Source organism: Chrysochloris asiatica, unplaced genomic scaffold, assembly GCF_000296735.1.
Source record: "Chrysochloris asiatica unplaced genomic scaffold, ChrAsi1.0 scaffold00044, whole genome shotgun sequence".
NCBI lineage: Eukaryota > Metazoa > Chordata > Mammalia > Afrosoricida > Chrysochloridae > Chrysochloris > Chrysochloris asiatica.
In genome coordinates this window covers 10,191,135-10,218,310 of record NW_006408562.1, presented here as the reverse complement: position 1 = coordinate 10,218,310, position 27,176 = coordinate 10,191,135, and the positions used below count along the sequence as shown (strand labels likewise).

General features: G+C 39.3%; 1 protein-coding gene across 2 annotated transcripts in view; it reads right to left on the bottom strand.

Moving 5' to 3' along the window:
- Positions 1–12,323: 12,323 nt before the first annotated feature.
- Positions 12,324–27,176, bottom strand: part of GABRB3 (gamma-aminobutyric acid (GABA) A receptor, beta 3) — a 329,602-nt gene continuing 314,749 nt past the window's right edge. The window contains exon 9 of one of the 2 annotated variants that reach the window (XM_006861876.1): positions 12,324–14,160. In XM_006861876.1, the coding sequence (XP_006861938.1) occupies positions 13,819–14,160 (342 nt within the window). In that variant the 3' untranslated portion in view covers positions 12,324–13,818. The remainder of the gene's footprint in view (positions 14,161–27,176) is intronic. The other variant, XM_006861877.1, reaches the window with a different exon arrangement.

The window sequence follows — 27,176 nt, the reverse complement described above, 5'->3', positions numbered from 1 at the left end:
CCTGACCCAAGTCATGACATTTTCACTTGCTTCATATGCATGAAAGTTGAGAAATGAATAAGGAAGATGATAGGTGAATCAACGCATTGAATTACGTTGTTGGAGAATAAGATTGAGAGGACAATGGACTGCCAGAATAACAAGCAAATCTGTCTCGGAGGAAGTACAGCCAGAAACATCTTAGAAGAAGTGATGATGGCGAGACTTCATCTCTGAACCTTTAGACATGTTGTCGGGAGGGAAACAGTCCACGGAAAAGGACATTATACTTAGTAAAGTGGGGGAATACCCTCAACTACATGGCACATATGGTAGCAATGATGGACTCAAACATTACAACTGTGAGGATGTTATAAGACGTGGCGGTGCTTAGTTCTGCTGTGCATAAGGTTTCTATGAGTTGAAACTTATTCAATGGCACCGAACAAAAACAACAGCAACCATGTTGCATAGCACCCTCAGAATAGAGGTTTTATAGAGAATTAGAATGGGCAATTGAGAATTTTGTTGTTTAAAACAAGGAGAAATGAAGGCATGTGGGCTGTCAACATAAACAGTGCAAAGGGATTATCATCACTGGATAGAGTCTGACATCTTTCGGGGGATCTGATGAAGAGTAGAGAGGTGGATATTGGTACCACTGTTCTTCCCCTTTTGACCTGAAATTGGGTTTTTGTTTTTTTTTTTGGTTGTTTTTCCTACTGGATGCTGCTGTCCTTGGAAATGCAGCTGCAAATACAAGACGTGTGGACGATGCCTCAGCAAAAGGCTATAACTGTACCCCTGAACCTGCATGCCAGAATTCCCAAAAGCCTTGTGAGATGCACAGTACTTTCCCTCCACCAGGCAAAATTAAGATTGACAGTGAATGGTATTGTACCGCCTAGTGGTTAATAGAGCCCACTAGTCTTTGTACCCATTAATCCTACACAACATGACCGGGAGTGGACTGAAGGAGAAGCACTTGCTAAACGGGTTTTGCTAGCAGCAGTCTAGCCTGGAGCAGCAGTTGAACCTGATGCCCCTTCCCAAGGTGGAAAAGTGTGGGTAAAAATAAATGACAAATGGAAGCAAGGAAAAGTAATTACTGATGGGAATGCCGTGGGGCTAGGCAGTGGGGAAATTCTAACTTTATACACACACCTTGAGAGAGACCAAAAGCAAGGGAGCAATCTTCTTTCAGCTCCATTTTGTCAGCCGCCAGGAAGGGGAAGATGAGATAAACTTCTTAGAAACTGACTAGCTGTGATGGACTCCTACAGCAGAGCTCAGCTTAGGCCTCTATGCCTGACTGTAGGGCTGACTGCTGAATGATAGGCAGAGGAAGGAGAATTTGTCATTTATGTAAGGATAATGGCGAGACGAGGCAGGGAGGAGTCTGCAGTGCTGCAAATTATTTCATAAGCTTCTTTTAGTCATGTCTTAGTAACTCCCATCAAATGACTTTTTCTTGATGGGTCTGGATAAGATAAGGTGGGGGAAGATGCTGATAGGATTGTTCATTTGTGAGTGATTGTTAACAGGGTTTAATTGTGATTATAAAATAACTGAAATCTAGTGAGGAGCATGGTCAGGTTTGCCATCCTGCTTGATATAAAATGAGCCTTCTTGATGATGTGATTGTACTCCTTTACTTGACTAATCAAGTTCACCTTCATCTGACCTCGGGTTCTTGGAACTTGAGCCAACAGCCTGACCTAATTTGTCTGCTTACACAGCTTTGTGAGTCAACAGTCCATTTTTGCGTGACTGAGGAGAATTCTCCAGAGTGAGGAGAATTCTCCAGAGTGCTGTCGGAACTCTGAAGTTGGGACTTCCCAGCCTCCACAACTGCACAAGACGTTGCCTTGATGGCCTGTTGAGACATTGCAACACATTGCACAACCCTGGGACATGGTGGAGAATACTGAAGTGGAGGGTAGTGGTTGACATCAGGGAGTCCTGGTATGGCGCTGTGGGTTAATGCGCTGCACTGCAAGTCAGTGGCACTTAACAACAACAGTGAAATAATTCCACTCCTAGATGTGTACCTAATTTTACTGAAACTTGGAACACCAACAGATACGTGGATGTGGATGTTCACTGCAGTACTATTTACAGGAGTCAAAAGGTAGAAAAAAATCCAAATTTCCATTAATGGATGAATACATACAATGAACTATTGCTCTGCCTTAAAGAGAAATGAAGTCCTGTTCATGGATGAACCATGAACACATTATGCTCAGGAAATTAAGTTAGTCATAAAAGAATAAGAACTTTATGATCCCACTTATATGAAATAATGTATTGACAAAAAGAAATGACAAATATACAGAGAACTATCTGTCGGCCTGTCATATGTGGTGATTTGTATGCTACTATAATGCTGAACACCATGACACTTACATTTTACATCCCAGCAAGGTTACCAGCCCTAAGTGGAGCTTCCAAACAGCCTGAGAAGAAAGGCTAGCCATCACCTTCAGAAAACTATTGTTGTTGTTGTTAAGTGCCATCGAATCAGTTCCAATCCAGAGTGACCCTGTAGAGGGCTTCCAAGGAGCAGCTGGTGAGCTTGAACCACCAACCTTGCTGTTCAAACTGACTTTGCAGTCCAGTACATTAACCCACAACGACAACACTCAGAAAATTAGCCAGTGTAAACCTACTGGTCACAACAGACTACTTGTCCACATAATGCTGGAAGATGAGCCCTTTTATTTATAAGACAGTAAAAATGAACTGTGACCTCAGTAATAGACAAGGCTCTACCAACAATTGTAAAGATGCCACAGGACTAGGCAGCATGGGCTCTGCCATTCATGGGGTTGCCTTTTTTTGGAGCTGTCTAGATGGCAACTAATGATAACAACATAGAGACTCAAATTGTTACTGTGGTGGGAAGGAGGCCTTGTTCAGGGGCCACTGAAATTTTGGGAAGGAAGTGAAAATATTGAGGAATTAATAGTGGTGACAGTTGCACAACATAACATAATTTCATTACATTGTAGGGGTAAAAAATATTGCAGTGGAAAATGTTTTCATACACACACAACTGTAAGTAAAAAGCTATTGCTGCTAGGGTTCCAGTTTGTACATTCACAGGTTTACTCCAAACAAAATGTCTTTAAACAAGTCTGTGTAATCAGTGGATGGCTGCAGATAAGGTCTCTCTGTGAAAACTGATCTTACTCTCTTTAGGAGGCCTTCAAAAACAGGAGCATTTTTATACTGGGAAGCGGGGGAAATGATTTTGAGGTCAAGGCTAACATCATCCCATAATGCTCAAAATCTGCCCCCAAACAAAGAATTACCTGGTTCAAATTGTCAATATGCTAAAGTTGATTCCAAACCCAAATTTTTTATATGGACAAAGACAATTGGCTTTCAGCAAGGCGGCAAAGGCAATTCCACGGAGGAAAAAAACCCGTTTTTAACAAGTGGTGTCAGACAATTTGCTAAGTGTATGTGCAAAGACAAACTTTGATTAGTACATCACAACATACAAGGAGGCTTCAAAAAGTTCATAGGGAAATGGAACTAAGGGGTATTGTTTTTTTCCCATGAATTTTTAATGTCTCCTCATGTAAAAGCGAATTCAATATGGATCTTAAGTCTAAATGTAGTACCTGGTGTAGAGCTATAGGATCAGCACTGGATCGCAAGGTTGGTTTGAGTCACAAGGTTGGCAGTTCAAACCTACCAGTTGTTCTCTGGAAAATTTATACAGGGTCACTATGAGTTGAAACTGACTCGACAGTACTTAACAACAACAACAACAACAAAGCCATAAAACTTATAGAAAAAAAAATATGTAGGAGGAAATCTTTGTAATCGGTTAGGCAAAGCTATCTTAGATACATCAAGTGTTTGATGCATAAAAAGTACAAACAAATAGATAAATTGAACTTCCTCAAAATTAAATTTTCTGCTCTTGAAGGACTGCTCAAAGAAAACAAAGCCATTGCCATCCATTCAGTTTTGACTGCTAACACACTTCTTTAGGGCAGAACAGTCCTGCCCCCTAAAGCTCCCAAGGCTGTCATCTTTATGGGAGCAGACTGTCCCATCTTGCTCCATCAGTGTAGCAGGTGAGTTTGAACTGCCAACCTGCTGATTAGAAGCCAAGTGTTTACTGTTAAAGAAAATGAAAAGACATGTCACAGACTAGAAGAAACAGATTATGAAATACATATCTGATAAACAACTTTTATCCCAAATATAGAAAGAACTCTTCTTATACTATAATAAGAAAATAAACCAAATGAAAAGATGGGAAGATTTAAACAAATATGTTCTAATGAAGACAAACAGATGATAAATAAACACATATAAATATGCTCAATGCTCTTGTTGGCTTTGTTGTTAAATGTTTTTGATTCAATTCCAACTCCTAATGACCTTGAAGAGCGTTTTTGAGGAGCAGCTGGTGAGTTACCACCTCCGAACTTTGTGGTTCAAAACAAACTTGCCGTTTAGTACTTATCCTGCAGTACCGCATGCAAACAAAAACCAAAACGAGATACAGGCAGTCTCTAGGTTATGAATGTCTGACTTACAACCTGTAGTTAGGAAGCAAATTGTAGTCTATTATATAAAACTTTGAGGTTATATACAATGGTTCATAATGACAAACGGATGCTACTTTACAACACATAAAAAACATTATTACTATAATGACTATAAGGAGCTCTGGTAGTGGAGTGGTTACGAATTGGGCTGCTTATCTCACGGTCAGCAGTTCGAAACTACCAGCTGTTCCTTGGGAGAAAGATGAGGCTTTCTGCTCCAATAAAGATTCACAACCTTGGAAACCCTGTACAGGGTCTCTATGAGTTGGAACTGACTTCACGGCACATAAAAACAACAACATAATAACTACATTGTTGTTGTTAAATATGTTTAAAATGTTTTGGTGTGTCTGGAAGTGTTCCTTTTATATATATATAATCACTTAAGAACAGATTGAGGAATGGAACTCATTTTTAATCCTGGGACTGCCTGTACAATCATTGTTACTGTTGTTGTTAAGTGCTGTCGAATTGTTTCTGACTCACAGTGACCCTGTACAGGGTTTCCAAGGAGTGGCTGTTGACTTTGAACCACCAACCTTGCATTTCAAACTGACCTTGCGGTCCTGGTCATTAACCCAGGGCACCACACTAGGACTCCCTATACAACTATTAAAATGACTAAATTTAAAGTGATTGGCTATATCAATTTTGGATGAAATGTGGAACAACCGAGACTCTGATACACTGTTGTAGAAATGTAAAATGACACAAAAACACTGGAAAGTAGTTCCATAAGAAAATAAACATATACCACTATGTAATTCAACTATTTCACATCTAGATATTCATTCTCCACAAGAAAACATGCATCTATATAAACACTTTTACATGTATGTTCTGGTAGCTAAGTGGTTACAAGTCAAACTGCCAACTTCAAAGTCAGTAGTTTGAAACTTCCAGTTGTCCCACGAAAGAAAGAGGATGCTTTCCACTCCCTTAAAGATTTACAGCCTCGGAAACCCTATGCAGGGTCACTGTGAGTCAGAACCGACTCCACGACACACCACCACCACCACCACCACGTGTGTGTTCACAGCAGCTTAATCAAATATCCATCAACTGTATAATTCCATTTCTATAAAGTTCTAGAAAATGCTAACTGAAGAATAGAGACTGAAAATGTATCAGGAATTGTGTGGGGATTCAGATGTGGGTCGGGAGGAGAATCTTACAAGAATGTTACAAAATAGTATGAGCAAACTTTTCAGGGAGCTGGATATGTTCATTATACTGATTGTAATAATGTTTTTACATATGTCAAAATTGATCAAATCAAACACTTCAATGATTTTCAGTTTGTGTATGCCCATTATACCTTGAGAAAACTTAGAATACTAAATAGAATTTTTAAAAAGATGAAGGCCATCTCTTAGAATGCATAGCTAACATATAAAAAAATCAGTAGAAGAGAAGTTAAGTTGAGATATTAAAGATCAAACTGCTAAGTGTGAAGTCTGATTAGGTGAAAAAAGGCAGAGGAAAATTAGGGGTAACATTTTCCTAAAAATTGACAGAAGAAAAGTATTAACAGTTGAGCTATAGATCCTTAGATTGAAAATTTTACCAGGTGCTCAACACAATAAACAAAGACCTACAGTAAATACACCCTAATGGAAATATCAGACTACCAAGGATAAAGGCATTATAAAAGCTTCCTTAAATCAGGGTAGGGTGAGACGGGGTGAGGAGTTTAGGTTGAGGTCATCTGTAAATCAGGTTGACATCAAATTTGTTACCAGTATAACTGTATTATAACATACAATGGGACAATGATTTTAGGGAAATTAATTCTCAATCCACAAGCAAATACCCAATTAATACCTCAATTAAACATAAAGAATTAAAGAAAGAATTCACATAAACAAAGGCTCAGAAAGACTTCTGTCCCTTCTGTCTCATTTACTGAGGATAACCTTTGGAAAAACATGGAACAAACCCAGGAAATGAGAAGGGAAGTGATCCTGAAAAAATAGTAGCACTAAACCAAGGGATCCAAAGGAAAGAAATCATAGGATGAGAGATTTTGCATCAGATTAAAAAACAGTAAGCAGTTCTAATTGGTACAGGAAGTCAGTCAACTCAGAAAAAAGAATATCTTCATAAAGAAAAAATGGAAAGGACTGCCAAGTAACTTAATGAGTAGGTGATGGGCACAATTAGATGGCTAAAAAAGTCTATCACATTGACTTCATTAAGGGAAAAAACAAAAACAAGTTAGAAACCCCAAATGGGTGACAGTGAATGGTGAAGAGGAAATTTGGATGTAAACATACAGGTTGGATGGATTGGCTCAATTGAAGGGGTATAAGTAAAATAAAAAATTCATTTGACCTGGACCTTAGGAATATTCACTTTCAAATGATGTAGTCGTAAGATACTGAAAATCTGAAGGGGGGAAGGAAACCCTAGCCAATTATTTAACTCCACTTTGCATGACAGTACAAGCACTGGACTGAGAACCACAAGATCAGTGATTAAAGTCCCCCCAGCAGCTCCAGGGGGAGAAATATGAGGCTGGATTTTGTTTTTTGTTTTTTCGTTAGATAGGGTAGCTAGGAATTGGAACCAACTCAATGGCGCTTAACAACGATAACATTAAAGTTGCTAACTGGCATTCAATTTACAGAAATGTTTAATAAAAACTAAACTGAAGGCAAGGAGCCCCGGTGGTGGCGTAGTGATTGGTTAAGTGCTTGTTTGCTAATTGGCAGTTCAAAAGTGTCTCCAGACACTCCTCAGGAGAAAGATGTGGCAGTCTGCTTCTGTAAAGATTTACAGCCTTTGACACCCACTGGACATTTCTACTCTGCCCTAGAATCATGATGAGTAGGACTCAACTCCATGGCAATCTGCTAGTGACTATACTAAAGGCTGAAGTACGATTTCAGAGCCAAATGCAAAATGTACGGACAACACAGGGCCAACTGTCAGGACAGCTCTTTCACATCAATTGATCCCACTTTCTGGGCTGAAAAAATAACAATCTCTTAACTGAATTATTATTTTTTTTGTCCTTTTCCTAATGTTTATCTTAATACATTTAAATAAAATACTTTAACCTTGAATGATGAATGGGAGTTAATGGCAAACCCCTTGGGCCCCCAAGATGCCTTTAGCCTACTGCAAGAGGTGAGAAAACACCCTAAAGTGATTATCTATTCCTAGACAAGGAGCCAGTGTAAAAATGTGTTCCTATCAGGAAGGCACAAAAAAAAGAAAACTTGACCATATGAAATGAAGAAGAGAAAAGAACATTCACTTAGAATGTATCATTAAGGACTATATATTGCTTTCCTTAGACTAGCTGGCAGAGTTTTCAAGGCTGACAATAACCACTTTGGAAAGCATTCCTTTTAAGGTATAGACAAGTGAGCCAACAGCTGTTTCTCCACATGTATTCATGTAAATAGGAGTCCCTGGGCGGTACAAATGTGTGATGTACTCAACTTGCTAACCCAAAAGTTGAAGGTTCACATCTGCCCAGAGGTATCTTGGAAGAAAGCCCTGCTGTTCTACTACTGGGAAATTGGTATTGGTGGTTATGTGCCATGGAGATGGTTCCGACTCATAGAGACCCTGCATGGGGTTTCTGAAGTTGTAAATCTTTATGGGAGTAGAAAGCTTCATCTTTCTCCTGAGGAATGGCTGGTAGTTTTGAATTGGGATTGCTGTTCTTGAGGTTAGTAGCCTGAGTTGTAACCATTATGCTATGCTATGGAGCACCATTCTGCCCTGACACACTTGGGATGGCATGCCTGGAGTCAAAATTAACTTGATGACAAATGGAAATGGAAGAAATTATTGATGTAATATAGTAAGGCAAAAAGAATTGCTATGAAGGTTTCACTTCATACATGCATGGGTTTATTCCAAATAAAACAAATTTGAACATGTCTCTGCAATCAGTGGAAGGCTACAGATTCATCCTTTCAATACTACTCTTGTCTTAGGATGGTTAGGATGCTTTCAAAAAGAGGTCCAATCAAAACAGTGGCTTCCAAGGGGATCTGCTGGGCCAGTTAAATTCAGGACATAGCGGTCAGTTCACAAAGTTATGGCGCTTGTTTCTGAAATCCCAACTATGTGATATTGATAGATTTTCTTAATGGACAGAGAGTGGTCTCTGGGGCTTATTATGAAGTTTTAGAAAAATTGGAAACTGTATTGGTGAGAAAAAGGCCATAAACGTTGTGCTGAGGATTTTTTTCCCACCACGATGATGCGTAAACACTAAACTGCTCATTTTCTTAGTGTAACAAGGGCTGATGTATACAGTTTCATTGGGAGACCTTACCCCATCCACCTTACAGATCTGGTTTTGTCCCTTTAGACTTCTTTCCCAAACTCAAAGAACATTGAAAAGGAACACCATTTGTGTCTCCCAAAGATGCAAAAGATGCTGTTTTGACGTGATAGAAACTGAAGAGTGCAGAGTCCTTCAGGGAAGACTTGGAAACACCACCTTCAGAAATGTATAAAGCAAGTAGAGGGTATGTCAAGAAACAAGAGCTTCACATTTTGATATTTTGGTTTCTGTGGTTTTCTAGCAATATATTTGACTTACCCTCACATTTCTCAATAAAAGTTCTGTTTGGATTGAGGTGTATGAAGATCTGAATTTACTTATTCATTCAACCATTCATGCATTGTGAGACACTGCTTGCCACGTTCTCACTGGAGAATAAATGAGAAGTTGCCTTATTTTATTAAAGAAAAACCAGAGAAGAGTCAGTATCACTTGTGTCAGGGACCATTGGTAGGCTGTTTCCTTGACTTTAATAGAAACATGTCTCTTCAAATGCGTGTTTGAAGACAGGAACAAGCAGGGTCTCTGTGTGCTTAATTGTCCTTTAAAATTTCCGAATAAATCCTGAGTGATATAAAATAAGTCATGGTGCAGGTGGTTTCCACATGCTGTCCACTTGGACTTATTTCTGTATCCTCAGCAAACTCCAAATAGACATGTGCATCTAAACTTGCCCTAAAATAAACATTTCAACAATAACTAGCCAAGGAAGAAAAATAAAAAAATCAGTCTGCACATTTAAGTCAGTTAGTTCTTTTTTTAATAAATTTAATTTCATTCATCAACAAGTTTCATATTGTATCTATCACTCAATTTTGCTGCTTTTTCATGTCAAACAATACAAAAAAATACATCAATGTGCTTAAGCAAAACTGGATTTTAATTTATCTTTACAATTAAATGAAATTAACATGGGAATTGATCATGACAGCAATCGTCTAATCCTACTAGATTACTCCTGTACTTACCTTGAATACATTTACTGACTTGTGAAGTAAAAATATGAGATATGGATAACAAGAACATATCAATGGGCTGGCCTTATGTAAAGGCGTGGTATTGTGAGCCACTCTGGGAGGTTACTGTTTACCCAGGTGTTGGGAATTTAATATTTCAGGAAAACATGGCACCTTTCAACGCCATAGAAGAGGTAATCAATCCAAGGCACACTAGCTAGTGTCTTGGGAAAATTCAATTCTCCTGGGCAGCTCTTTGCCCTAAGATTCAATACGCTGACTGATGACTCACACTAAGAGCTGGAGTCGATTTCGGAAGAGTAACAAAATACTTCACAAACTCTTCAGTTTTGCTTACACAAAATGGCCAGAAATAGGAACTGGCTTTCAGGTGACAAGCAAAAATAAGAATTATGAATGGTTTATTCTTTCAAGCCAGGAGATTCAAAGTTGGACACATCCTCTTTTTAAACCACATCACTATAGGACAAACATCAGTGAGGTTATCTATTAGATGTGGAAAAGGGATACCAACAGCTGCAAAGTGCCTGTCTCTTTAAAACAAGTCACAAGCGTGTTTGGCATCACCTGTAACTCTATCTGCTTGGTAAAGACATTGATTCTTGGTTGAAGAGGAGTGAAAGGCCTTTGACGTGCATGACTGAACAGGTCAAATTCCTGGGTGCTGGCAGTAAAAACATAATATTGCAGAGGTACATGCACTTTTCATACCTAAGAAGATATTATCATGAAGTACTTTCTGTTCATTTGGATTCAGGAAAATGAATGCCTCATGTTATAGACAGTGAAACTCCTCTATAGTCCTGGGGTTGGTAAACAGGAATGACACTTATTTTAAAGATTACTCGAGTCTTAATAAGTCTTTCCCTGTGTACATTTGTGTAGCTGAGCTCTTGAATGATCTCAGGTCTCTCTGAATATGGGTTAACAGCAAACTTTAATCTTGTATACGAACAAGATTCTTCTGTGCATATAAACCCTCGTGAAGCATTCTGGAAAAACAAGACTCTGTAAAGAAATTAACTTTTTATTACTTCCAAATGTTGAGAACAAAATCCCATTGTATCCCAAACTAAATATTTCTCTCCTTACTCAAGAGTCCTTGATTTCGGTAACAGCCACCTCATCTTAATATCAGAGGTTTCGTTTCAGAACTCATCGAGACAGCTCACTCCATGGCTGAAGTAACTGCTGTGAGGAATGAGAAGTCATTGGAACGGAACAGGGAACCAAGCTCAAGTATTCTGTTAGCACAGGCCGGATTCTACATTGTAGTACTGCTCACAACTTTTTCAAATGGAGAAGCTAGAAAATAAGTTTATTAGAAGTAATTTTCTTCTCAAATGGAGTAAAGCAAACACACACCAAGGATCATAAAAAAGTTTTTGTTTGTTTTTTTTGTTTTACAGAATACATGTATATATTTGTGTGTGTGCGTGTGTGCGTATCTCTGTGTAGTTACAAACACTATAGTATAGCCATTGTGTTGACTTCATTGCAGTTTCTACAAAGTTGTGGATCCAGTCTCAGTGCCAAATGCATATAAAAAGCTGAAAAGCTGTGATGACTATACCATGCAAATTTATATCCAGAAAACCTTGGGAAGTAGAACTGCAGCTCTTCTGAATCCCACAGGGTTTCTACTTTGATGTTTGGGTATCTCAACTACGCATCGAGAAAGATTTGGGATCCCTTTTCTTCTAGAAATAATGAATGTCACAGTTCTGAATAGTATAAACTGTACATTTAGACCATCGTTCACTGTTTTTGCCCAAGTTCATTTGCATTTTGGGGTCCTTCTTCTTCAAGTGGAGCGCACACTTGAGTCACTGGATGCAGAAAAAGATACCTGAAGTATTGAAAGGGATAAGGGCTTCACAAATGTCTGTTTTTCTTTAACATGTTAACAATGATAAGGCCACTTACAAGGTTTTTTCCAATCAGTTTAACTTTTGGGATCCCCCATTGTTACCCATGAAAAAAAATTGTCAGCAAAAAGCCAAAGAGAAGCAAATCATTGGCTAGTGTCCATCAAAAACTCAAACCAGAGAGCAGCACTCAGTAGCAGACTGAAGAAATATAGGAATGAAGGCAAGGAAAGGGTATTCTGTGGGTTACGTTTAGCCTGATGGTGGGTCTTGAGCTGTTGATATGACCATCAAAGGAAAGCCAGATGGTAGTCAGTCCATGGTTATCATTCACATCCATAGCACCCTCTGGGAGGGCTGTGCCTGTGTGCATGGGGCAGATGGCGCCCGCCCTGAGAGTGTCGCACTAGACTCTGTCATTTGTTTTGGATAGAGCAGAGAGGGTGAGGCATATGTGGCATTTTGGGATAAAATATTAATTTAGCAGTTCTTTCCTGCATATTTTATTTTTCTCCTCCAAATGCTTAACTTCACTTTGACACGTGTTTGCACAACTGTAGTCATTTCAGTTTATGGATGCCTGTGATAGAAATATTGTTTACAAAAAATATATCATCTCTTTTTTTTTTTTTCTTTAGAAAGATCTCATCTAAATAGTAAGTTAAGGTTGCATCTATGAAACCAATGCACCTTGTCTTGTTTCTACGAGCTTTAAAAAGTCCAAATACTGATGAGGCTGTGGATCAGAAGGAAATAAACATGACCTTGCTTGCTGTCAGTGGATCTCCTTTGTCTCAAGGTCATGGGTCGCAGTGTGACGAATGGTGTGTACTGGTCATGTTCCTGCAGCATCCTAGTGAGTCTAGGCAGAGCTGGATGTGCTTATGCCATGTTTCAGGTACAGAACTAAAGGCATGAGGAGGCTTCTTTGTTTTGGAAATTAAATATAGAAGTGTCTTAGCTTCAATCTTAACTCTAGATAACAGAAAGTAATTCTGTCACTTAAAGAAAAATATGACATTACATGCTGCCATGAGAGCAAGCATAAGAAAAAAAATCTTGGTAAATATACATATATATGCATAGTATGCAAATACATTTGATAGTAACATAGGATGTTGTAAAAATGCTTATTAACATAAATGCAAGGGGCAAGTCGTCCTAGATGGTTTTACCTTAGAGTAGCAATTAACCTGAGACACCTATGCTTTCCATTAGACATCAGGCCTAGAAACCCATACGAGATGAAGAATACATATCCTGTGACTGAAATGTCAACTAAACATTGCCAAAATATGCTTCTGTTTTCTCACATGATAGTTAAACTGAATCCATTCCAAGTAAATGAACAAATCACACTGTACACTAGAGTACTTACAATGAGATGCTATTCATTCTGATGGGTTCTCAAAAGATGGATGTTCAGGCATCAACATTGTATCGACCTGTGTTCCAGACAACAGGTGAGCTCATTGCCAGTAACTCACCTCATACAAATAAGTGGTCACAGAAAAAGTATGCCTGATGAAAACAAACCCTTTCACCAAAAAATGTAAAAAAGTCTTCACTTAGTAAAATGAAAGAGATAATATGAAGTGTGTGACCCACTTTAAACTAGCAATGACACTGTGTGAGTTTTTGAAGATCAACTAAGTATTTCTTTCTGAATTTTAAACTAGAACATCTAATTTACAATAAGAAAAGACACATTTTGGGATGACATTGTATTCTCAAGGCATAATATTTAGATGATAATTGTCCCTTTCAATTTAAAAAAGAAAAAAAAAAACATAAACAAAAAACTATGACTTTCTGTAATATGCATTCTGTGTTAAATTGTCCATAGCTGCAAAATGTATATATGTATGTGTATTTGTTTTACATACACATGGGTATTTACACCTGTGTGTATAAACATATACACATACATCCTCATATACATATGTATTTTGTATATATGCTGAGAAAGCTCACATATATATACAATTGCGTATGTATATATGTGTGTGTCTGTGTGTGTGTGTCTGGGTGTGTACAGGTATAAAAAACTTGACAGGCAGAGTAATATTTCACTCAGTGTTAAATGAAGTCTTTGAAAAATCAAGTATAGTTACTCAGTTAACATAGTACAACCAGTAAACTAAGTTGAAAAGAGAAAAGGTGAATGGAAACACGATCCTGGACCATCTGTCTATAGCATTCACATCAGTTAGATCAGGGATTTTTATTTTGAGCTGAGAAGACCTCCTCCGTAGATGAGTCTTCTTGTGCGGGATGCTCCTGTCCCCCATGTGCCGACCATGGCTTTCACGAGGCATACTTTGTTTCCTGTACTGGATTCCTGAGTTGTCAAAGGATATTGCTGAATTCCTGGTATCACTAATACCTCCTGCGACCTCATTCATTTCGTTGTGAACCTCCAGTGATGTTAACAGAATATTTCCATGAGCATCCACCTAATTGGAAGAAAGCGAACATCATTAGACAACTAACACATGCAAGCACAGCACAGAATTAATGCCTTACAATCATATCGTATCTCAGATATTATGCATCTGTCAAGCCCAGTGCTCTGTTTAATGGAAAATATGATTTTGTAGGTTTCACTGCAGTTTAGAGATTTTATTTCCCGGATTTAAAAGTGTAGAATACATAAAATAAGGGGAAAAGTTTTGGGTTGACATTGAACATTATGAATACAAAAGCGTACTGAAGAGAAAATGAAAGGACAAATGTTTTTAAAGATTTTAACTTAGGGGTCATAACCATTTTGTACTCCTATGCACTGGGTGGAACTATTCAGCTCCATTGTTCTCTGAAAGTTAATCTGTCTGTTTTCTGAGGATTCAAAATATCCAAATTGTTCTGCAAAAACTATCAAAAACACCTGTGTTACTGGTGGATTAGGAGCCACCCAAGTAAAATCCCTTGACCCATTCAGGTCCTAGCAGGAGAGCTCTTCTGTAAGGACAATATTTAAAGCTGATGGTGGTGTGGTGGTATGCTGCCAAGCCAGTTTTGATTCATAGTGACCCTCTATAGGGTTTCCAAGGCTGTAAATCTTTGTTGTTGTTGTTAAATACCATGCAGTCGATTCCAACTCAGAGTGACCATGCACAAGGTTTCTGAGGCTGTAAATCTTACAGGAGCAGAAATCCTCATCTTTCTCTCACAGAACTGCTGGTAGTTTAAAACTGCTGAACTTGAGGTTGGCAGCCCGACAAGTACTACGCTACCAGAGCTCCTTAACTATATACATACACTTTTTTTTTTTTTTTTTAACTGTAAGGGCATTTCTTATTAAAGCAGGAGCAGAAAGCCTCATCTTTCTGCCATGGAGTGGCTGGTAGATTTGCACTGCTGATCATGTGGTTAGCAGCCTAGTTCATAATCCAATATGCTACCAGGGCTCCTTAAACTAGATTATAGCACCTTATATAAGCTCTAGTGACAGGGTGGGTTAGGCATTGGATTGCCAACTGCAAAGTCAAAATTTACCAACTACTTTATGGGAGAAAGATGAGAGTGTCTGCTCCCATAAAGATTTACGGTCTCCTAAGGAGTCCTGATTGAAGTTGTCAAGGACTCCATTCTTCTTGGATCAACTATAAACACTCATGGAAGCAGCAGTCAAGAAATCAAATGATGTATTGTATCAGGCAAATCTGCTGCACAAGACCTTTTTTTTTTTTTAATGTTTTATTGTGAATTGTGTAATAGTCTACATGGAAGAACATCAGCTTTACATTCATTCCATCATCCATCATTTCGTTGGCATAGTTATCATCCTGTCCATGCATCCTCACCCAACTAAGGGGTGTACCCTGTAAACCTGCACACACCCCCACCACAGTCTTCAGCCCCTTTCCATCTCCTGATCCCGAGCCCCCAGCCCCACCATCTCTTGACATCGTCTTCTCTGCCTCCATCCCAGGCCTCACTGCCTCTCTGGGTAGGATTCTGCTCTTCGCTCTTCTCCATTGATGGTCCCAGGGTCCTCCGCTCCTAGACTGATAAATTAATCACTCCCCTCTTTGTTACAAAATGTCCATCTTTAGATTTCCAACCCTCACAATCAGTCCTGATAACAATTATTCACCATTGCATCACAAGAGACTCATCTATATTTTGTTTCACCAGCCCTTCCTGGACAGGTTGGACACCACTCACTGGAGACTCTACCTTCCTCCATGCCCTCTGGATCTAGGTTCCCTCTTGAAAGCTTGTAAGCCAGTCACTTCTTGCCTTTGTATCCCTCCCCCCATTTTGGGTAGCCAATGTCCAAGTTACCCATCCCTGTCTACCCTTTGTGTGGAGGGGGTGGGTATAGTTCTTGCAGCAAGGACTTGTTTCCTCTTTTGAGCTACTGCATTTATAGGTGTAGGTCATGTTTATCGAATTGTATCAGATGGCGCTTTTTTCCCTCTTCTTTCTTCTTAGGGTTGAGCTCTGTTTATCCAGTCATTTAAGTCCAGTCAAATGGGCATCATCTGCAAGTGTGGGTGTTCTTACGTCTGTCTGGCCTCTTTTTATCGGCTGGCCACCCCGCTCTCCACTCTAGACCTCTGTGGTTGTGTCACTGACCCTGAGCCCATGAGTCCCCAGATGTTGTCTCGCTACTGGCCAACCGGGTCTCCATCTGGGTTCACAGTAGTTTGCTGAACCTTGTAGGGCTTAGCTCGCCCCTTTGTTGATGTTCTTATTGTTTTGTATTTTTCCTGTAGGTCCTTCTTTCAAGAGGTATCTTCTGGTTTTCTAGCTGCTCCAGGCTGGGCTGCTTGTCCTTTCAAGTGGAGAAATTTCCCATCTCTGAAGGTCTGGTTGTGGTTCAGGCTTCCACCTATACTCCCATGTAATGCAGAGGCTCCTCAGTAAACCTCTTTCACTGGACACATTGTAGCCCCATTTTAGGTATTCTAATCAATTATAGGCAGAAGACGGGCTTACAAGCTTTCCATGTTGATATTTCTGGTTATTCCTTTCTCTCCCCGTCCAGTGTCTGTTTTATAATGTATTGCATGGAAAACCAAGGTTCAAAAAATAGCCAAGTATCTTAACATTATTCCCCATCTTTCCCCATTCCATCCATGTCTCAGTCTCTGTATTCCAGAGCCCTGTTGTTCTAAAGCTGTATCTACATCAGTTTTTACCTCTTGTACAAAACTTTTTAAAGTCTTGAAGAGCAAAGATGTCAGCTTGAGGACTAAGGTGTGCCTGACCCAAGCCATGGTATTTTCAATAACCTTATATGCATGTGAAAGCTGGGCAATGAATAAGGAAGACCATAGAAGAATTGATGCTTTTGACTTATGGTGTTGGAGGAGAATATTGAAAGTGCCATGGGCTGCCAAAAGAGTCAACAGATCTGTGTTGGAAGAAGTGCAGCCAGAGTACTCCTTGTAGGACAAGATGGCCAAACTTCATCTCTCATACTTCAGATATATTGTCAGGAGGGACCAGTTGCTGGAGAAGGATATCATGTTTGGCAAGGTGGTGGGTCAGAGAAAAAGACGAAGACCCCAGCCAGATGGATTGGCAAAGTGGCAGCTTTGATGGGCTCAAGCCTGGCAACAATTGTGAAGTTGGCCCAGGACCCAGCAGTGTTTCTTTCTGCTGTGCATAGGGTCTCTATGTGTCAGTACAAACTCGATGGCATCTAATAACGACGACAACAAAGGAGTCCTGGTGTGATGCTGCAGGATAATGCGCTGGACTACAAAGTCAGTTTGAACCACAAGGTTGGCTGTTCAAACCCACCAGCCGCTCCTCAGAAACCCTATACAGGCTTACTATGGGTCAGAACCAACTCAGCAGCACTTAATAGCAGCAACAACAGCAACAAGCCCTGATGTGATGGTGTTCCTAGACTCAACCTCAAGGTCAGCTTGAACTGCAAGGTGGGTTGTTCAAACCCACCAGCCATTCCTCGGAAACTCTATACAGGGTTGCTATGAGTTGGAACCAACATGATGGCACTTAACAACAGCAGCAACAACAACAACAACAAGCGTTGATGTGGAGTGTGATGCTGTAGGATAAGCACTTGACCACAAGGCCGGTTTGAACAGCAAGATCAGCCATTCAAACTCACCACCCGCTCCTCAGAAACCCTATACAGGGTTGCTATGGATCAAAAGCAACTCAATAGCACTTAACAGCAACGATAACAAGTCCTCATTTGGAGTCCTGGTGTGACGCTGTAGGATAAGCACTGAACTACAAGGTAGAATTGAACTGCAAGTTCAGCCATTCAAACTCATCACCTGGTTCTTAGTCAGAACTGACTTGACGGCACTTAACAACAACAACAAGTTCTGCTGTAGCACAGTAGGTAGGGTAAGTACTGGACAGGCAGCCACAAGGTGGTGGCTCAAACCCACCAGCGGCTCCTCAGAAACCCCATAAAGAGTCGCTATGAGTCAGAACTGGCTTGACTGCACTGAACAACAACAAACCCTATACAGCATCATTATGAATCTGAACTCACTGGATGTGAGTGTTTGTTTTCTTTTGGTTATAACAATTTATGGATAATACTGCAAAAGCAATAAAGTTCCAGAACAAGGAAACTGCAGGATAGACCTAGAGGCTGTCATTCCAACAGAATTAGAGGATACCACATGGTTTGAAATAAGGAAAGGAGTGTGTCAGGGTTGTATCACTTCACAATAGGTATTCAGTCTTTTTTCTGAGCAAATAATCCAAGAAATCAGACCAAATGAAGAAAAATGTGGCATTAGGACTGGAGGAAGACCCCTAACATTCTGTGATATGCACATGACACAACCTTGCTTGCTGAAAGCAAAAAGGATTTAAAGCACTCACTGACAAAGATCAAAGACTACAGCCTTCAGATGGATTACACTTCAAGTTACAAAAAAACAACAACAAACAAAAAATCTCCTAACTGGTCCAACCGGAAACAACACCATAAATTGTGAGAAGACTGAAGTTGTGCAGGATTTTTATCTTACTTCGATCCAGAATCAACATCCATGGAAGCAGCAGTCAGAAAATCCAACAAAATATTGCATTGAGGAAATCTACTATAAAAAATCTATTTAAAGTGCTAAAAAGCAAAGATTTCACTTTGGACTAAGGCACTGGACAATGAATCAGGAAGACATTAGAAGAATCGATGTCTTTGAGTTATGGTGTTGGCAAAGAATACTGGCATTACCATGAACTGGTAGAAGAATGACCATATCTGTCTTGGAAGAAGTACAGTCAGGATATTCCTTAGGATCAAGGATGGTGAGACTTTGTCTCATGTGCTTTGGACATGCCAAATATAAAGGTCACTTCCTGGAGAAGGACATCATGCTTAGTAAAGTACAGCTTCAATGAAATAGAGGAAGATCCTTAATGAAATGGATCGACATAATGGATGCAACAGTGGACTCAAACAGAAGAATGATTATGAAGATGATGAAGGACAAGACAGTGTTTCATTCTGTTGTATATAAGGTTACTAGTTTGTCTCATTTGTCAGTTCATCATGTTACAGGGGCTTGCATGTTGCTGTGATTCTGGAAGCTACACCAGTAGGGTCAGCAAGGTGGACAGGTTTCAGCGGAGCTTGTAGATTAAGACAGGGTAGGAAGGAGAAACAGACTACTTCTGAATGCTTAGCCACTGAAACCCTTATAAATAGCAGTGGCACATTGTCAAACAAAGTACCATAAAATAAAAACATTATGAATGGCGCAAGAATATTGTCAGATATAATACTAAAAGATGAGCCCCTCAGAATACCACTGGGGAAGAGCTGCCTCCTAAAAGTAGAGTTGACTGTGATGACATAAATAGAGGGAAGCTTTTGGGACCTTCATTTGCTGATGGGGCAAAACTCAAAATGAGGAGAAATAACTGTAAACATTCATAAATAATCAGAATGAGGACTGTGTGAAGTATAAATCTAGGAAAACTGGAAGTTGTCAAAATTGAAATGGAATGTATAAAGATCGGTATCCTATGCATTAGTGAGCTGAAATGTACTGGCATTGGCCATTTTGAATCTTATATAATTTGCTACACTGGGAACGACATATTCAGGAGGGATATCAACAAAATGAACATTTCAAGATCTGTCTTGAAATACAGTGCTGTCTGTGATAGGATAAGATTCATATGCCCACCTTTTTCAACAGAATGAAAGGTGACTATATACATGGATCTCACCAGCCGGCATGCACAGGAATCAGACTGAGTACATTTGTGCAAATAAATGGTAGATAAGCTCCACATCATCAGCCAAAACCAAGCCAGGGACAGACTGTAGAACAGACCATCAATTGCTCATAAGCAAATTCAAGCTGAAGCTGAAACAAATTAAAACAAATTCATAGGGGCAGACTTTGACATTAAACACGTCCCATCTGACTTTAGAGATCATCTCCAAAACAGAATTGATGCATTGGATAACCAGAAGAACTGTAGGATGACATCAAGATATCATACAGAAGAAAACAAAAGGTCATTAAAAAGACAGGAAAGAATTAAAAGACCAAAATGAATGCCAGAAGAAACTCTGAAACTTGCTCTCCAGCATAGTGATGGGAAAGCAACAGGAGGAAACGAAGAAGTAAAAGAACTTAACAGAAATGTTAAACGGCAGCTAGACAAAATGGGAAGAACACACAAAGCATTTCTCAAGCTGAAATAACTGAAGAAAAAATCAAGCTTCCACTTGCAATATTAAAAGACTCTGGGCAAAATATTAAATGATGCAGAAAGTATCAAAAAAGCTGTAAAGTATATACAGAGTCACTGTACTAAAAAGAAATGATTGATGTTCAACCAGTTCAACAGGGAGCATATAACCGAGAATCAATGGTATTGAAGGAAGAACAAACTGCCCTGAAAGTATTGACAAAAAACAAAGCTCCAGGAATTGACGGAATAAAAGCTAAAAAATGTCAACAAACTGATGCAGCACTGGTAGCATTTACTAATCTATGCCGATAAATTTGGAAGACAGCTACCTGGTCAAATGACTGGCAGAGATCTGTATTTGTGCCTATTCCAAAGAGAGGTGACTCAATGTAATGTGGAAAGCATCATACAATACCATTAATATTATATGTAAGTAAAATTTTGATGAAGATATATCAAAAATTGCTGCAACAGTACAAACATAGGGAGCTGCCAGAAACTTAATTTGGATTCAGAATAGGACATGGAACTAGGGCGTATCATTGTTGATGTTAGATGGATCTTGGCTGAAAGCAGAGAATACCAGAAAGATTACCTTTGCTTTAATAACTATACAAAGGTTTAGACTATGTGGATCATGAAAAGGTATGGATAACATTGGGAAGAATGGGGATTCCAGGGCACTTGATTGTGTTCATGAGGAACCTGTACACAGACCAAGAGGCAATCGTTTGAAAAGAACATGAGAGTATTAAATGACTTGAAATCAGGGGAGGTATGCACCAGGCTGTATTCTTTCACCATACGTATTCAATCTGTATGATGGACAAATAATCTGAGATGATGGACTATATGAATAAGAGATCTGCATCAGGTTTGGAAGAAAATTCATTACCAACCTACAATATACAGATGAAAACATTTTGCTTACTGTAAGTGAAGGGATTAAGATTAAAGACCACAGCCTTCAGTATGGATTGTACCTCAATGTAAAGTAAACAAAAATTCTCAGAAATGGACTAATAAATAACATTATGATAAATGTAGAAAAGATTGAAGTTGTCAAAGAGTTCATTTTTATTGGATCTACAATCAACACTCGTGGAAGCATCAGTTAAGAAGTCAAATGACAAATTGCATTAGGCAAATCTGCTGCACAAGATATCAGTTTGAGGACTAAAGTGTACCTGACCCAATTCATGTTATTTTCACTAGCCTCATATTCATGAGAAAATTAGACAATGAATAAGGAAGACTGTATAAGAATTAATATACTTGAATTATGGTGTTGTAGAAGAATACTGAAAGTATCACGGACTTCAGAAGAACAAACCAATTGTTGTTGGAAGAAGTAGAGCCAGAATGCTCCTCAGAAGTTAGATTATGTAACTTCTCTCATACTTCAGACATATTATTAGGAGGGACCAGTCCCTGAAGAAGGACACTATGCTTGTTAAAGTGAAGGGTTAGCAAAAAAGAGAAAGAACCCCAATGAGATGGATTGGCACAGTGGCAGCAGCAACGGGCTCAAGAATAATAATGATCGTGAGGATGGTACTGGACAGGACAGTGTTTTGTTCTTTTATGTACAGAGTCACTATCAGTCTGAACTGACTCAATGGCACCTAACAATGAAACAACAGTAAATCTTTATGGTTTTCCTGTTTTGTTTTTTTTTTTTGAAGTGAAGGTATACTCATTTTTTTTAAGGTTCCCATGTAATGTATTAATTTCTCCCCCAACTTCAGTTTCTTGTACCTTGAAATACACTTGACTTCCTCACCATCTAAAAATTTTGTAACTACATTCTTTCCTCTTATTGCTTTGTAGTTGTCTTCATTCTATATACATATCTCTGGTCCCTTATTTTCAGTTTTATTGCTTTGTTTTATATTGCATACTTCTATATTTTGGTTGAGTCTTCAGTGGTGTTGTCATATGTTAACCGCAGGTTGTTGGCTCTCAGTCCAAAGAACTTCCATAGAATTGTAAAGCTGGTCTGGTTGTTACAAATTCCTTAATTATCTGTTTATCTATAACTGTTGTGTTTGAGGTACAGTTTTGCTGAGTATATAATTCTTGGTTGGTAGTTTTTCTCTTACAGAGTTTTATATATGTCATCCCATTGCTTTCTTGTCTGTGTGGTTTCTGCTGAGAAATTCGAGCTTAGTCTTCTTGGTTCTCCTTTGAAGTTAACTTTTCATTTTTCCTGAGCTGTTCTCAGGATTCTTTCATTATCTTTGGTTTTGGAAAGTTTGATTATGAGATGTCTTGATTTATTTGGGGTGTCTATTCTGTTTGGGGTTCTTTCAGTTTCTTGATTGCTTATCTTTTCATCTTTCATGATGTTAGCGAAGTTTTCTCCCAACAACTCTTCAACTATTTTTTTCTGTGCTTTAAAATAATAATAATAATTTTTTTCCTGCTCTGAAATTCCAGTTACCCAAAGGTTATTCTTTCTCATTGTGTCTCACATAAACCTTAGATTTTCTTTGGATTTTATCCTATTTTTCCTGATTTTTGTTTTTAAATCATACTAGTATCAATAGATTTTTTTTTCTTCTTTTTTTCACATAAACGTTTAGTTATATTACTGCACAAAGCAATATACACATGTAATGCAATCCCAATCCAGATTCCAACGACATTCTTCAAGAGATGGAAAAAAAAACAATTACAAACTTTATATGGAAAAGAAAGAGACCCAGGATAAACAAAGCACTGCTTAAGAAAAAGAATAAAGTTGGAAGCCTCTTACTCCCTGATTTCAAATTTTACTACACGGCTACAGTGGGCAAAACACCCTGGTGCTGGTACAGTGAAAGATACATAGATCAATGGAACAGAATTGAGAATCCAGCAATTAATCCATCCACATACAGCCAACTGATTTTCAACAAAGGGTCTAAGTATATTGCATGGGGAGGAGATAGTCTCTTCAAAAGATGGTGCTGGGAGAACCAGAAAGCAATATGTAAAAGATTGAAATAGACCTTTACCTCACACCATATATAATAATCAACTCAGCATGGATTAAAGACCAAAATGTGAATCCCAGAAATATGAAGGCCACCAATGAAAAACTTGAGACAAATTTGAGGCCTCTAATACAGGGCACACACAGACAACCAAACATTGTGAATTTTACACAAACAAAAGTAAACAAAATAGATTATAAGGACATACTAAAAATTAAAAACTTATGTGCATCAAAAGACTTCACCAAAAGTATAAAAAAGGAGCCCACAGAATATGAAAAAATCTTTTGTAATGATGCATCCTACCAGGGACTAATTTCTAAAATGCATAGGAAACTATATACTAAGGAGCTCTGGTAGTGTAGTGGTTACAAATTGGGCTATGAACCTTAAGGTCAGCAGTTTGAAACTACCAGCTGCTCTGTTGGAGAAAGATGAGGCTTTCTCCTCCTGTAAAGATTTACAGCCTCAGAAACCCACAGGGTCTCTGTGGGTTGGAACCAATTCGACGGCACTTAACAACAGCAACACCTCTACAAGAAAAACACAAATAACCCAATTACAAAATAAACAGACACTTCACCAAGGAAGAGATTTGTTCAACATACAAATGAAGAAATGTTCACGATCACTAGCCATTGTTGTTAAGTGCTATTGAGTAGATTCTGACCCATAACAACCCTGTTTAGGGTTTCTGAGGAGCAGCTGGTGAGCAATTGGTGGTAGTGGTGGTTATGTGCTGTGGAGTTGGTTCTGACTCATAATGACCCTGTACAGGGTTTCCGAGGCTGTAAATCTTTATGGGAGCAGAAAGCCTCATCTTTGTCCCACGGAACAGCCAGTAGTTTCGAACTGCTGACCTTGCGGTTCATAGCCCGGTTCATAACCACTACACTACCAGAGCTCCTTAGATACAAATCAAAACAACAATGAGATATCATTTCACACCAGCAATAACAGCAAAGATAAAAAAAGCAGAGGACAATAAATGCTGGTGAGGATGTGGAGAGACTGGGACCCTCCTACATTGCTGGTGGGATTGCAAAATGGTCCAAGCCTGGCAAACAGTATGGCACTTCCTCAGAAAGTTGGAAATAGAAATACTTTATGATCCAGCAATTCCTGTACTTGGTATTTATCCACAAGAAATACAAATCATAACACGAGTAGGTATATGCACACCAATATTCATAGCAGCACTATTTACAATAGCAAAAATATGGAGACAGCCTAAGTGCTCATCAACAGAAGAATGGATAAACAAACTGTGGTACATACACACAATGGAATATTTTGCTACTTTGAAGAATAACAAGGAAGCTGCAAGCCACCTCATAATGCGGATGAGCCTTGAGGACATTATGCTGAGTGCAATTAGTCACAAAAGGAGAAATATTGCATAGGTGCATTATTGTAAAAGTTTAAGAAAAAGTACCCACACTAAAAAGAAAAAAAAAAATATTTGTTGGTTAGTGAGGTTAGGGGGTGGGGCAAGGGGAGTGAGAGGAAGGTGGAGCACAAGGTAGGGAATAGACACAGGATAGTTTGGTACTGGGGGTTGCAATACACAAGAAAGGGAAGGAGAATGGAAGAACAAGGTGGATGGGAGAACAGTTAAGCAGGTTTGCATGAGCTAAGTGGGATGTAAATAGTGATGTATGGTCAACCTTGGAACAACAGGGCTCTGGGATACAGGGATTGAGGCATGGTTTGAATGAGTAAAAGGGGAATAATGTTAAGATGCTTGACTGTCTTTTGAATCTTGATTTCCCTTGCCTACTACTGTAAAATATACACTTGATGGGGAGAGAAAGGAATAGCCAGAAACCTCACAATAAAAAGCTTGTAAGTCTGTTTTCAGCCTATAATTGATTGAAATACCTAAAATGGAGCTAGAACTTGCCCAGTGAAAGAGGCTTCCTGCGGAGCCTTTGCACTACATAAGACCATAAGTGGAATTCTGATCCCCATCCAGAATCTTCTGAGGTGGGAAATTTCCACTTTAAAGGACAAGCAGACAAGCATGGTGTAGCTGCTAGAACAGAAGATACTTCTTGAAAGAACACACAGCAGGAAAAATAAAAAACAATAACAGCAGTCTGATTGGCTACTACAAGAACAAGCAAGTTGTTCTTAGGGGAGCCATCAAGGCAAGTGGTCAGGTCCCACAGGTCAAACCCCCTTCCAAGACCGATACTCAAGGGGCATACAGGAGCAGGCATGTGATCTTTTCTGGTGATCATGTTAGTCTACTGATAAGGGGAAGTGAGGGAAAACAGCAATGAAGTTGTGAGCTAAGGGCAATCATGTTCAATAGACTCCTGTCAACCTGGATTGAGACCTGGTTGACCAGCAGTATGACGAGACCTGGGGACTCCAGAACCCAGGGACAGGGACATGGCCACAGAGGACTATATCAGAGAGTGAAGAATCCAGTTGATATGAAGTGTGGGGAGATGCACAAGAACACCCATTTGGCCTGGCTTAAATGACTGGATAATCAGAACTCAACTACAGTAAGAAAGAAGAGGAAAAAAAAGAGTAATCCGCTATAATTTGATGAATTTTGACCTATACTTATGGATGTAGTAGCTCGAAATAGAGAATGAATCTTTATAGTGAGGATCAATCCCACCCCCTCAGTACACAGGGTAAACTGGATGGGCAATTTAGACATTGGCTAACCAATATGGTGGGTGGAGGGGGGTTACAAAGGCAAGAAGTGGCTTACAAGCTTTCAAGAGGGAGCATAGTTTCAGAGGGTTTTTGGTAAGGTAGAATCTCCACTGAGTGATTTCCAAACTCTCTTAATGGGGCTGGTGAAAGGAGATGGGGATAAGACATTTGTGGTTCAATAGTGGATAATCACTATCAGGACTGACTGTGAAGGTCGCATATGTAAATGTAGACATTTTATAAGAAAAGGAGGGGAGTGGTTGACCTTGCAGTCCAGGAGCTGAGGACCCTGGGACCAGCAAGGGAGAAGAGCGGAGTGTGGGGCCCTATTCAGAAAAGTAGTGACACCACAGATGAAGGCAGAGATGATGATGTGGAGACGTGGAGCGGCTCTGGACTCTGGAGTTAGGGAGGGAGAGGGTCTGTGTGGTGATGGCTGTGGGGCAGACTTGCAGGGTGTACCCTTTGGTTGTTTGAATGTTTATATATTCCTGAGGGCTTCAGTGTACAACAAAAGAAAACAAAACAACAGAGGGAATGGAGGCAAACACTGTTGAATGATGATGCATGGATGGGATTGTAATAATTGCAATGAAACAAAATACGATAGGATGAATTTAAAGCTGATGTTTTCCACACAAACTATCGCCCAATTCACAATAAAAACTTAAGAAAAAAAAAGTTTAGGTATATTATCATTATAAAATAATCCCCTCTTTTTATTTTTTGTATTTATTTAAAAAAAAATTTTTTTTTAAGTGGGTAGGAGTTAGGATTAGAACTATGGCTAGGTATAGGCTAGGCCTAAGACTTTGTTAAGTGTTAAGAGTTATGGTTAGGAACAGGGTTAGTGTTAGGGTGAGCGGTAGAGGTCAGGCTAGGGCTAGGAGTAAGGTTTAGTCTAGTTTCACAGTTATGTTGTTGTTGTCAGGTGCCATCAAGTCGGAACCGACTCATAGCGACCCCATGCACAGCAGAACGAAACAATGTCTGATCCCGGGCCAACCTCACTACCGCTGCCACACTTCAGTCCATCAATGATGCCACCTGGCCAATCCATCTCGTTGGGGGGTCTTCCTCTTTTTCTCTGACCCTCCACCTTACCCAGCATGACATCCTTCTTCAGCGACTGTTCCCTCCAGACAATATGTCCAAAGTATGAG